The sequence below is a fragment of the Neophocaena asiaeorientalis genome, unplaced genomic scaffold, assembly GCF_003031525.2.
Source record: "Neophocaena asiaeorientalis asiaeorientalis breed wild unplaced genomic scaffold, Neophocaena_asiaeorientalis_V1.1 scaffold331, whole genome shotgun sequence".
NCBI classification, from domain to species: domain Eukaryota; kingdom Metazoa; phylum Chordata; class Mammalia; order Artiodactyla; family Phocoenidae; genus Neophocaena; species Neophocaena asiaeorientalis.
In genome coordinates, this window is record NW_020172138.1 from 370026 (window position 1) to 382618 (window position 12593).

The 12593-nt window shown below is 48.1% G+C and overlaps 1 protein-coding gene across 1 annotated transcript in view; it reads right to left on the reverse strand.

Annotated features, from left to right (window-relative positions):
• Window positions 1–6063: 6063 nt before the first annotated feature.
• The window catches only part of GPT2 (glutamic--pyruvic transaminase 2), a 32252-nt gene continuing 25722 nt past the window's right edge, over window positions 6064–12593 (reverse strand). The window contains exons 9-12 of the mRNA XM_024752096.1: window positions 11118–11292; window positions 9246–9401; window positions 7880–7992; window positions 6064–6616 (exon numbers count right to left, since the gene is read on the reverse strand). Coding sequence (XP_024607864.1) covers window positions 6526–6616; window positions 7880–7992; window positions 9246–9401; window positions 11118–11292 — 535 coding nt within the window. The 3' untranslated portion in view covers window positions 6064–6525. The remainder of the gene's footprint in view (window positions 6617–7879; window positions 7993–9245; window positions 9402–11117; window positions 11293–12593) is intronic.

A 12593-nucleotide genomic window follows, 5' to 3' on the forward strand; every position in this document is an offset into this window, starting at 1 on the left:
TGGAGAACTAGGATCCTGCAAACCATGTGGCGCACCCCCAAAAAAGGAATGTAGGCTTGATTAATTCTGGTTAGAGAATTACAGGGGATTTTAAAATTTCTTCCTTGACTTTTATTTTCTAGTTTTTCCACATGAACATCTTTACTCTGATAATCAGAATACTTTTTGTTTTACACTGTGATTTAATGTACACTTTTGTGCTCTGACCTAAGCATCACTAGGATTCTTGATGTTTTTACAGTTTTGAAATTTAATATCTTCAAAAGGACTTCAAGGTTATGCATTCAGAGCAAAGCAGACGAAACTGGGGAGGAGATTAAAAAAAAAAACAGGGGGAAGGGTGAGCTGTGACAAAGCGAGAGAGAGGCATGGACATATATACACTACCAAACGTAAGGTAGATAGCTAGTGGGAAGCAGCCACATAGCACAGGGAGATCAGCTCGGTGCTCTGTGACCACCTGGAGGGGTGGGATAGGGAGGGTGGGAGGGAGGGAGACGCAAGAGTGAAGAGATATGGGAACATATGTATATGTATAACTGATTCAGTTTGTTATAAAGCAGAAACTAACACACCATTGTAAAGCAATTATACCACAATAAAGATGTTAAAAAAACCCAGAAAAACATGAGAGTCAGCCCTTCATATCTGTGAATTGAACCAACCTCAAATCAAAAAATATTTTTTTCAGAAAATTCCAAAAAGCAAAAGTTGAATTAGCCACACACCAGCCACTACATACATTGTATTTACAACTATTCATGTAGCATTTACATTGTATTCGGTATTATAAGTGATGTAGAGATGATTTAAAGTATATGGGAGAATATGTGTGAGTTATATGCAAATACTGTACCATTTTATATAAGGGATTTGAGTATCCTCAGGTTTTGGTATCCTGGGAGATCCTGGGACCAATCCCCCATGGATACTAAGGGACGACTCTATATCTTCTAATTTTTTTAGTGACAGATTCTTTTTTTAAATTGTAGTTGATTTACAATATTATATTACTTTCAGGCATACAGCATAGTGGCTCAGTATTTTAATAGATTATACTCCATTAAAAGTTACTGCAAAATAATGGCTATAGTTCCCTCTGCTGTACAATATATCCCTGTGCTTATCTATTTTATATATAGTAGTTTGTATCTTTTAATCCCATACTCCTATCATGTCCTTTCCCCTTTCCCTCTCCCCACTAGTAACCAGTAGCTTGTTTTCTATACGATACTGTTTTGCTATACACATTCATTTTTTAGATTTCACATATAAGTGATGCAATACACAATTTGTCTTTCTCTGACTTACTTCATTTTGTATGATATTCTCTAGGTCCATCCACATTGCTGCAAATGGCATTATTTCATTCTTTTTTATGGCTGTATTCCATTGTGTGTGTGTATGTATGTATATATACAACATCTTCTTAAGCCAATCTTCTGATGATGGGCACTTGGATTGTTTCCATGTCTTGGCTATTGTAAACAGTGCTGCAATGAACATTGGAATGCATGTATCTTTGTGAATGAGTGTTTTCATTTTTTCCAGATATATACCCAAGAGTGGGATTGTTGGATCATATGGTAGTTTTATTTTTAGTTTTTGAGGAACCTCCATACTGTCTCCATAGTGGCTGTATCAATTTACATTCCCACCAATAGTGTAGCAGGGTTCCCTTTTCCCTGCACCCTCTCCAGCATTTGTTATTTGTAGACTTTTTGATGATAGCCATTCTGACCAGTGTGAGGTGATATTTTTTTTCTTTCTTTCTCTAATAATTTCATGTGCCTGTTAGCCATCTGTTACATCTTCTTTGGAAAAATGTCTATTCAGGTTTTCTGCCCATTTTTTGATTGGCTTTTTTTTTTTTTTTTTTAACCTTGAACTGTACGAGCTGATTTTGGATATTAACCCCTTGTCAGTCAGGTCATTTGCAAATATTTTCTCCCAGTCAGTATGTTCTTTTCATTTTGCAAATGGTTTCCTTTGCTGTGCAAAAACTTTGAAGTCTAATTAAGGCCAATTTGTTTATTTTTGCTTTTATTTCTTTGGCCTTGAGAGAGAGATCCAAAGAAATATTGCTGCGATTTATGTCAAAGAATGTACTGCTGGGCTTCCCTGGTGGCGCAGTGGTTGAGAGTCCGCCTGCCGATGCAGGGGACACGGGTTCGTGTCCCGGTCCAGGAAGATGCCCCCTGCCACGGAGCAGCTGGGCCCGTGAGCCATGGCCGCTGGGCCTGCACGTCCGGAGCCTGTGCTCCGCAACAGGAGAGGCCACAACAGTGAGAGGCCCGCGTAACGAAAAAAAAAAAAAATGTACTGCCTACATTCTCTTCTAGGAGTTTTATGGTTTTGGGTCTTCCATTTAGGTCTTTAATCCATTTTGGGTTTATTTTTGTAGGTGGCGTGAGGGAAGAAATGTTCTAATCACTGTTTTACATGTAGCTCTCCAGTTTTCCCTGCACCACTTATTGAAGTGACTGTCTTCTCTCCATTGTACATTCTTGCCCCTATGCCATAGATTGATTGACCATAGGTGTGGGGGTGCCTCTTATTTTTTCACGTGGGAGAATGAAATAGGAAACTCTAACTGACGTGTCCTCTTAAGGAAGAGAGTTGGGTGGGTGTCTGGCAGTGAGTTTCATCTTTCTTTTTCTTGAGGGGTCTCCTGGCTCAGTGGCAGGATGAAGCTCAAAAGCAAGATATATGGAAGACCTCAGAAGGCATTGTGGAAAGAGTAGAGGTAGGTAGAGGCGCCCCCAACTAGGGAGAGAACAGCATCAGCCCCTCCCTCCTTTGCGTCACCCACATACTTCTTTTAAGCCCAGCCCTGTTGGGTGGATGGGATTTGAGCACTGAACCATCTGGTGGCCATTCCATCTGTAGGCTTTTTGAGGACAGTGACCACATCTTATTAGCTTCTGATTCCCCATTCCCTAGACGTCTGTGGCTTATGCTTTCAAATCAAACATTTGAAAGCTTTCTAGGTGTGTTTACAGCAAACACTATACCAAAAATAGTCTAGAATAATTACTGTATTTCCCCATCCTTGCCTATTTAATAAAATCTTTGTAGAATAAACTACACTAAGTTTGCTCCCCAGACAAGGAGATGCACATGTCCCTGTGTGTGTGTGTGTATGTGTGTGTACAGTGTGTGTGTGCAGAGCATCTTCAGTCCCCTTGGTTATCAACCAGTAATGACTTTCAACCTGCCTTGAACACACCACCTCCTTCCCCAGCCCCTCTCTAAAGAGCCACCTGTGGTTAAATGAGGTTTGTGGGTGTGGCACCACCCCCAGCCCCCATTTCTGTGGGAAGCAGCTTCTCCTCCAATGGCCCTGATGGGTCTGGCGATTCTAGACCCTCCTCTACCACCGCTCATGCACAGGGCCAGCCGAAGGACTCCTCTATTCTCAAGGGCCACAGTGACTGTTCAGAGAAGGGCATGTGGACCAAGGCAGAGCCCTTCCGTGGGATTTTTCGATGCAGAAGTGGACAGATGGACAGGCAGGCTTTGCATTTAACAGTGCACATCAAAACTAAAGTCAGCATCCCTCCAGGATTTCAATAAATTCCTCTTACATGGCACAATAAATTCTCTTCTGCTGAAGCTACTTTGAGTAGGTTTCCATGTCTTCCTCCTGAAAGAATCCTACTTTTTAAAAAATATATTTTCCAAATTTTCTATAATCAAGACAGACGTTTCTGTTTTAAGTGAAAAATAAAGTTCTGAATCCCAGAACCACACTTTAACATTGACATGGATCTGGGAAAGGCTAGGGAAATGAATGAAATCGCTTATATAGGCAGCTCCCCTTTCCCCACTGGCCTCAGGACTGCTTCTCTGGCTCTCCCTGCCTGCCTGCCCTCCCCTGCCCCCTGTGAAGAAGCTGCTAGTTCCTGTTTCACTCCCACTAGAAAATCAAGGTCTGTTTTCATTTGAACAACGTTCTAAAGAATCGGTGAAGTTTCCCCACCTCAAGCAATAAAAAGCAGCCCACAGTCCTTGGAGTTGACACCTAAGAAGAAATGGAAACTGAAAAGCTGTGACTTAGGAACGTAAGAATGAACATAAGAGTGAAGATATACAATTAGTGATGTCCGCTTGATATTTAGATTTAAACTACAAAGCAAGTTAAACACAGTCACCATTTTGGACATATATTTTATTGTTCAGAAATTTCCACCAGAGCTTATCATGAAGTACCTTTGTCAGAAGATGCCTACGAGAATCCAGAATGGCAAACAGGGACAGGCAGGCCTGTCAGCTCTTCCTGCAAATCCACAAACATGGGGACAACCAGTCTGGCCTCAAGGTGCAAGGTGATGGACCAACAAGGTATAGCCCAGCATCCCCATAGGCAGATCTAGATGAACAGCAGAAAACTTCACAGGTGTGGATTTAAAGTGCGACCTCAAATGACAAACGACTTACTCTGGTGGTGCCCAAACAAGACATCACAATCTGCAGAAAATCAAATCTATCATGATCAGCGTTCCTACCTGAATGAAGTTAACCTCCTAAACCAGCTGACCTTATTAAGTTTTTACTCATTTATTTTAAAACCAAACCAAGTGTATATGACATCTTTTTAAAAAAATCATGTAAACATTGCAAAGTTTTTAGGGGTTATTTATAATCTGAAGAGATTTATAAAAAAAACTACTGGGCTTGTTAAAACTACAAATACTAACCCTACCCCACCCCCCATGAAAAAAGCAATTGTTACAAAAATATAAAAAATATACTAGCTTCTACTATTTAACCTTTCCACCAGAAATCTCACAACTCTGGGACACATCCTGGTTTTTATACCATCAACAAGCACAAGTGCAATTTTCTCAAATTTTTAAGGAAGAAAAAGTCCCCAAACATTCCCTTTGTTACTTGAGGTTGTGGCTACTTTCTTCATAGGGACTGTAATGCTAGTGGTAAGGACAGTTTGAAGTTTCCTATTGCATCCCCTGCATGGACCCGGCATGGGAATTATAGCACAGGAGGCTGCTTTCAAAGCTCACTCCTTTAGCCTTTTCAGATTTCTCTCCAGTCCCTTCAATTCCACTTTGGGACTTGCTGGATCCCCAGACTCCTGAGCTGGCCTTGGCTTCCCTAACCGCCCACCAGGGAAGGCCCACAGTAGGAAAAGAGGGCGTAAGCCTGCTGCCACCCATAGTGCCCACTTTCTGGGGGCACAGGTTGGGCCCTGCACCCAGGTTTGCTCATACCAGGGAAACTGTGCACTTGGTGGATGATCCCCCAACTCCCCCCACCCCGCCCCCGAGAGATGACTGATGCTACAGGACAGTCTGCAGAGTCTGGGAGGGGAGCCAGAAGATGTGGAGGCAAAACACTTTGCATATAAGGTAAAATACTTCTATTAACTTTGAATCGGATCACATGTACACAGCAGCAACGCTACCAGGCACTTTGACCAATTAAGAGCTAGGAAATGGACCAAATTCCGCTTGAAACAACTCAACAAACACTATGGGAAGGGGGTGTGGTTTACCTGTCTTCATGTCCTTAAGGATACCCCTCCCTCACTAGGACATTTTCAGTGTTTCCTTGCCCTACTATCACCTAAAGGCTCACTCAAGCCCTTGGATGAGACTGCTTGTTTGTTGGGTAACAGTGGGATGGATCCACACACCACCAGGTAGAATCCCTCTACGTGACTGGGATATTGCTGGGCTGAACCCTGTGCCCCTGGAGTCCAGGGAGATCCCTGGACGGGCGTCCCAGCCTAAGCGTGCCCAAGAGAACCCTTCACCCAAAGCCCTCGTGTGTGCAGAGTCCTCACTACCTGCTGTGTGCTCCCACGTGGAGGCCCGGTTCAAATTGGAGCCTGGCTCACACCCACTCCTCCCCTGCAGGACCCTCTGACCTTGGCCATAGTCCCCGGTGCCCGCCACCACCTAGTCTGGCATGCGGTCCAGCCCCATGCGCTGCTGCCCTTACCATTCTTGTCTGAGAGCAGGCTGTCTGCCTCCAGGTCAGAAGGGCGGGCCGTCTCGGAGCCTCCAATGGACTCTAGGCTCTCCTGTTTGAAGGACTAGATTTTCATACCGCTAAAGGTTTTATTTCACAGATCATGGTGGTGAGTTTGCGATTTCCAGTCCTCACCATGGTTAAGTTATACATTTCCCGACACCTTGTTTCTCCAGATCTGAAACAGCTCACCCAACACACCCTGGTTGTTTCAACCCCAAAAGACTTTTCCAAAAGCAACAACAGATTCAGAGAACACCACCACATACGCTGAGCAAGTCCCCTCTACTTTGGTTGCATCAAAAAACAGGGCTTCTGAGACAACCCCAATTCACATTTGCTCAGAAGAGAGGTGCTCCCAACATCAAGGCACAAAGAGAGAAGTCTCCTGGGGCAAAATGACGATGAAAGCGACCAGTAGCCTTCGTAAGGCCTGAGGCAGAGTCGCTGGGGGGGCGAATCCAGTCTGGGCTGGGTGGGCATCAGGAGGAAGGCTGAGGGCCAGGTCTCCCTCTGGGGCCTGAGGAGTCCTCATGCGTACTTCTCCAGGAACTTTATGTGAAAGTCCTTCACCTTCTGTAGAACCGTCTTTAGCTTCTCCACCGGAGGAAGAATGGTCATTCTGTCAGGAAAGAGAACAGCGTCAGTCGGAGACAAGTGGCTCTGGAAAAGGGGAGAGAAGTGAACCTGGCAGGTCACTCCTCCACCTGCAGCTGCAGAGACCAGGTGGTGCGGGCAAGTTGTGTGGGGAGGGACAGGCCTGTCTTGTCCACTGCGATGGCTCCAGGCCCTGGACAGCACCTGGCACTTGTTGAGTTGAACCACTTTCTCCCACCATTCACACATTTTTTTACCCAACTCGTATATGTGAACAAAAGCAATAAGCTGGTGGCAGCATCTCAGCTCACTAACACATCCACCCATAATCATAGAAGGTCTGCCCAACACTCTGACAGGTGCATAGAACTTTCTTGAGCGCATGACTCTTGGTATTTCCTATGGCTACAGAGCGAGACTCCATTCCTGCTAGACAGGCCTTTTCCATCTCCACCATCTGTCTCACAGTGAGAACCTCCAGTCATAACTTTCCTCCACAGGAAGTCCCACATTGCCATGGTAACTAACTCCTCCCTCCAATACTGTCAGCCTGCTTCCCAGCCTTAAGGGCAGCCCTGGAGAAGTAACCACTTCTTGAATGAGCTGTGAATTGCCAAGGTGAACCCAACAAGGGTGGAAAGGCCATCCACACCACCCACACATGTTTGTCCACTGCGGGGGGGCGGGCCCTACCCACGACCTTCACTGCCTCAAGACTTAGCCTCAGGTGCTAAGCCCATGACATTTCTTTTTTTAGCATCTGCTGCAGGAAACATCTGAGAGTGCCGTGCATGGAGAGGGTGCTGTTTGGAACAGAACTGGCCTCAACGGAAGACCAGGCTGAGCTGCTCTGGCTCGCCCAGCAGAGTCACATGCCTGTGAAAGGAGGCACAGCAATTCCACCATGTCTCAGAGGCAACATCTCAGCAGGCTTTTGGTGCAATGGACAAGCTATTGAGCTCCTGGATGCTGTATGATACCATCACAGAGTTGAAAAGGGACAGGGGAAGGACAAGAAAACATAGCACGGGAACACTGCAGATGGCATATGATAGATGGGGGCAGTGGAGGGGAGACAGAGCAGTCAAGGAGATGACCTTGGCGTCGCCCAGAGTCTTCCTTAGTCCCTGGCACAGGGTCTCAGCTATCTCTGCAGCAGGACAGAATGGGAGTGGGATGGGGGGACAGGGGCTCCACATCCCAGTCTCTGTAGGTGCCTTGATGTTAAGAAGCCCAAGTTTCCCAAGACAAACCCGGGACCAGCCCGCTGGTGCAGAGGAAGTGGTACCTGAAGTGGTAGGTGCCTTCCCTTTGCCCAAAGCCACTGCCGGGCACAACACAGATGCCCGTCTCCTCCAGGAGCTTCATGCAGTAGAACATGTCGGGGGCCATCTTATGGGCCTGTGGGAGTGGGACAGAACTTAGGATTCATTCCTGGTTTCGCACTGTACAAACATTACAATCTCAAAGCCAAATACACTTGAGATGGCAGGTTCTTGCCCATGGCAGGGCCCTTCTGCCCTCCCCTCCTGTGAGAACCAAGGCAGGATGCTGGGTGCTGTAAGCAGCTGGGGCCAGGAACAAAGAACCCAAAGGCCACTGTGGGACAGCCATGGGCTGCGGGGCTTCTGCTCTCCAGTGGGGAGTGCCAGGCTGTTGCCTGTGTACCCTACCCCCACGGAGCAGCTCCACAAGCATTGGCCATGTTCTATACGCCAAGCCAGGGCCCTGAGGTCTCTGCCCAGGGGGCCTCAAGGAACAAGCCTCTCAGGGGCCCTACTGTTGGTGCTTCTCACACTTCGGTTTGCACAACCAGGCCACCTGTTAAATAGGTTCTCAGGCTCCAACGCCAGAAATTCTGATTCAATCGGCTGAGGGGTGGGGCCAGATTTTGAATGTTTAACAAGGTATCGAGGGGGTAAGCAGGTATAAGGACACTTTCAGAGATATGGCTCTGGCCCTTGATCCTCAAACCAGGGTCTGTGGCACCACCTGAGAGCTTACTAGAAACGCAGAATCTTGGGCCCCTCCAAAGATTTCTTGAACCAGTATCGGCATTTTTAACAGGACCCCAGGTGATCCATGTACACACTCAAGTTTGAGAAGCGCTGCTCTAGGGTACTGAGGCCAGGTGGAAGAGACTGCTCTTGATGCTTCCCCAGCATCTGTTCAGTTTTTTTTGTTTTTTTTTTTTCGGTACGCGGGCCTCTCACTGTCGTGGCCTCTCCTGTTGCGGAGCACAGGCAACGGATGCGCAGGCTCAGCAGCCATGGCTCACGGGTCCAGCCGCTCCGCGGCACGTGGGATCTTCCCGGACCGGGGCATGAACCCGTGTTCCCTGAATCGGCAGGCGGACTCTCAACCACTGCGCCACCAGGGAAGCCCTCTGTCCAGTTTTAAATGCATCATATCACACGTGGGCACCTGCCTTCAGCACACCGCTCACCTGGGGCCGGCCTCACACCTGCCGCATCAACGCAGCATGCTGCAGGGCTGGGTCTCTGAGAGCCCGTCATCTTTACACACTAAGTACCATCTGACCAACGGATACACAAAGTTCAGAGCCTCTAGGGCCAACACTTTAGCTCCCCATGGCAAGAAGCAGTCCCATGTGAACCCAGTGAGAGAGCCAGCCCTGACCTGGCACCCCTGACCTGAGCTGCCTCCATGGCTTTGGCAGGGATGAAGATTCGAGGAAAGGCGTACATGGCCCCCTGCAAGGGGTTGCAGTGAATTCCTGGGACTTGGTTAAACAGGTCTTCTGTCAGCTTAGCTTTTCTGGCCAGATTACCCAAGACGGACTCTTTCTCCTGATGAGACAGAGAAAGCACAGGAGTTAGCATCTCTGGACATCATGGCTCAAGACCCTGGAAACTATCCCTTCAAACTGGGGCGTCAGGGCAGACTGGTGAAGGTGAGCTTGCATGTGCATAAGCACAGCAAATGGGGGAGGTGGGCGAAACACATGTCCCTCTGCAGGAACTTCTTCCATAGACGCTCAGCCCATGAGGCTGCCATGTGCCCTGGGGCAGGAGCACACGGGCCACAGGTAGGTCCTAGGTAGCCTGTGTCATGGGTTCTACTCTTTTTTTTTTTTTTGTGGTACGCGGGCCTCTCACTGTTGTGGCCTCTCCCGTTGTGGAGCACAGGCTCCGGACGCCCAGGCTCCACGGCATGTGGGATCTTCCCAGACAGGGGCACGAACCCGTGTCCCCTGCATCGGCAGGCGGACTCTCAACCACTGCGCCACCAGGGAAGCCCATGGGTTCTACTCTTGTACCAGGATGTCATTCCTGAAAATGAGAAAAACCAGTCCCTGCCCATTGGTCTGAATGAACTTGGGCCTGGATGGAACACCCTAGAACATGCTTCTAGGAGACAGCCCCACCACTTCATTTTGGGGAGTCACCCTTCCCCCAATCCATGTGGTGTGTTTGGGGCACGTGATCCAGGCAAAGCACATCAGTGACAGTCTCAGAGCTGGACATGTGTCCAAAAGCTGGAACAAGCAGTCCAGCTCTTCTGCAAGTACTACTGGAATATGTGGGTGAAGAGCTGTGGCCTGCGGATGAGCGGATCAGCAAAACGTAGCATGTACACACAGTGGAATGTCACTCAGCCTTAAACAGGAGGCACAGTCCAACACATGCCACAACAGGGATAAACCCTGAGGACATCATGCTAATTGAAATAAAGTCACAAGAAGACGAACGCTGTATATGAGGTACCTAGAGTAGTCATATTCACAGAGAGTAGAATAGAGGTCACCAGGGGCTGGGGGGAGGGGGAAATGAGGAGTTATTGTTTAATGGGTACAGAGCTTCAGTCTGGGATGATGAAAAGTTCCTGGAGATGGACGGTGGTAATGGTTGCACAACAGTTTGAGTGTACTTCATGCATTAAACTGTTCAGTTAAAAATGATCAAAATGGTAAGTTGCATGTTCTGTGTATCTTACCACAATTTTTAAAAAAGGTTGTGAATCTAGAACAGCTGGGAACTGACTTCTTGGTTATATGACCAATAAATTCCATTTCTGTTTAAACTACTTAGAGTTGGGTTTTTCTCACTTGCAGTTAAAAAGGTTTGACTGCGTCACTTCAAGCTGCAAGGACAGCTTGCAGCTGTGTCTTAAGCCACAGGCAGGCCCGTGGCCTAGAATCAATGCCATGCTCATCCATCTCCCCCTTTTAGTTTAGTAACAGAATCATTCCCCTCCCACTCCCACCCAGGGTGTTCTCAGGACACAAGGCCATTCCCTCTGGGCGCCTGCCCATCCGTGGTCCTCACAGGCGAGAAAGAGGAAGGGGTGCACCCCGCCCCCCCCCCCACATGCAACAGTCCTCCCACTTCAAATACAGCCCAGCTGCATCCTGAGACTTAACCTCATTGGGGTGAGTCAGGCGCCACGTGGAACCACAAGCACCCCCGGGAGGCCATCTAGACAGAGGCTGGCCATTGAGACAATACATGGTGAACACTGGCCGCAGCAGTGATGCAGACATGCCATGGGACAAGCTGACTCACCCTGCTGAACTGCTCGAAGGATTCCTCTCCTGGCACCGGGGGGTTCACAACGATGTCCATGGCAGCCTGCCCAGACACTGGTGGGCACAGACGCACCGAGAGCAGCTTTACCAGCTGGCCCTTGATCTCAGGGTGCAGGTTGATCACCTCCATGTAGCCTCCTCTGTAGCCACACCTAAAAGGTTGAAGACAGGGAGAGGACCCACCAGTCACAGAGAGACCTCTACTAAGTGCATCCAGCTGGCCAGAATCTTCTGTAAACATCCCCATGCCCAACACTGAGTTTCCAGGTGTGGCCGAGTTCTTGCCAGTGGAAAGTGAAAGGGAGTGATATGTGTAAATTCCGCATCACTTCCTTAAAAGCATGCTCTCTCCTTCCTCTCTCCCTTTCCCCACTTCCTGAGAAATGCACACGCCAGAGCAGCAGCCTCAGTGCCCCATGTTGAGAAAACAGAGCCAGCCCACCAGCCCACCTCTGAATGACCTCACGGGGCAGAGCCAGTCCTGGACTCCCCCTACCTTTGGGCTGTTATCACAGAGACACACTTCCATCTTGTTTGAGCCACTGTATTTTGGGGCCTTTTGGTTAGAGCAGCTTAGCCTGACTCTTAACTTATACGCTAGCCCTGCTCCAAAGGGGCAGGTGATTCAGGCTGGGCACCCCCTGCACAGGTTCGAGGGGTGGGCATGTGAGCAGTAGCCTGAGGATTTGGCTAGAACTTTCTGATGCCTGAAAACAAAGCCAACGCAAAGGAGAGCAAAGCAGGGAATTCCCTGGCGGTCCAGTGGTTAGGACTTGGCACTTCCACCGCCGAGGGCCAGGGTTCAATTCCTGGTAGGGGAACTAAGACCCCACAAGCCAAGCAGTGTGGCCAAAAAAAAAAAAAAAAAAAAAAAAAAAAGGAAAGCAGAGCTGAGAAAGAAAACAAGACAAGTCCAGAAAGCAGAAAGAGATCTGGTGACACTTTTAAGCCCCCTGATTAAACTTTACTCTTTGACTTTTTAAATTTTATTTTTTTTTGGCTGTGTTGGGTGTTTGTTGCTGTGTGCGGGCTTTCAAAGATTATTTATTTATTTTTGGCTCCGTCAGGTCTTAGTTGCGGCACGTGGGATATTCGTTGAGGCGTGTGGGATCTTTCATTGTGGCGCATGGGCTTCTCTCTAGTTGTGGCGTGTGGGTTTTCTCTCTAGTTGTGGCGCGTGGGTTTTCTCTCTAGTTGTGGCGCGTGGGCTCTGTAGTTTGTGGTACGTGGGCTCTAGTTGAGGCGCACAAACTCAGTAGTTGTGGCGCGTGGGCTTAGTTGCCCCATGGCATGTGGGATCTTAGTTCCCTGGCTAGGAATCAAACCCACGTCCCCTGCATTGTAAGGCGGATTCTTTATTTTACTTTATTTTTTAATTTTATTTTCGGCTGTGTTGGGTCTTCATTGCTGCACGCGGGCTTTCTTTAGTTGCGGTGAGGGGGGGCTACTCTTC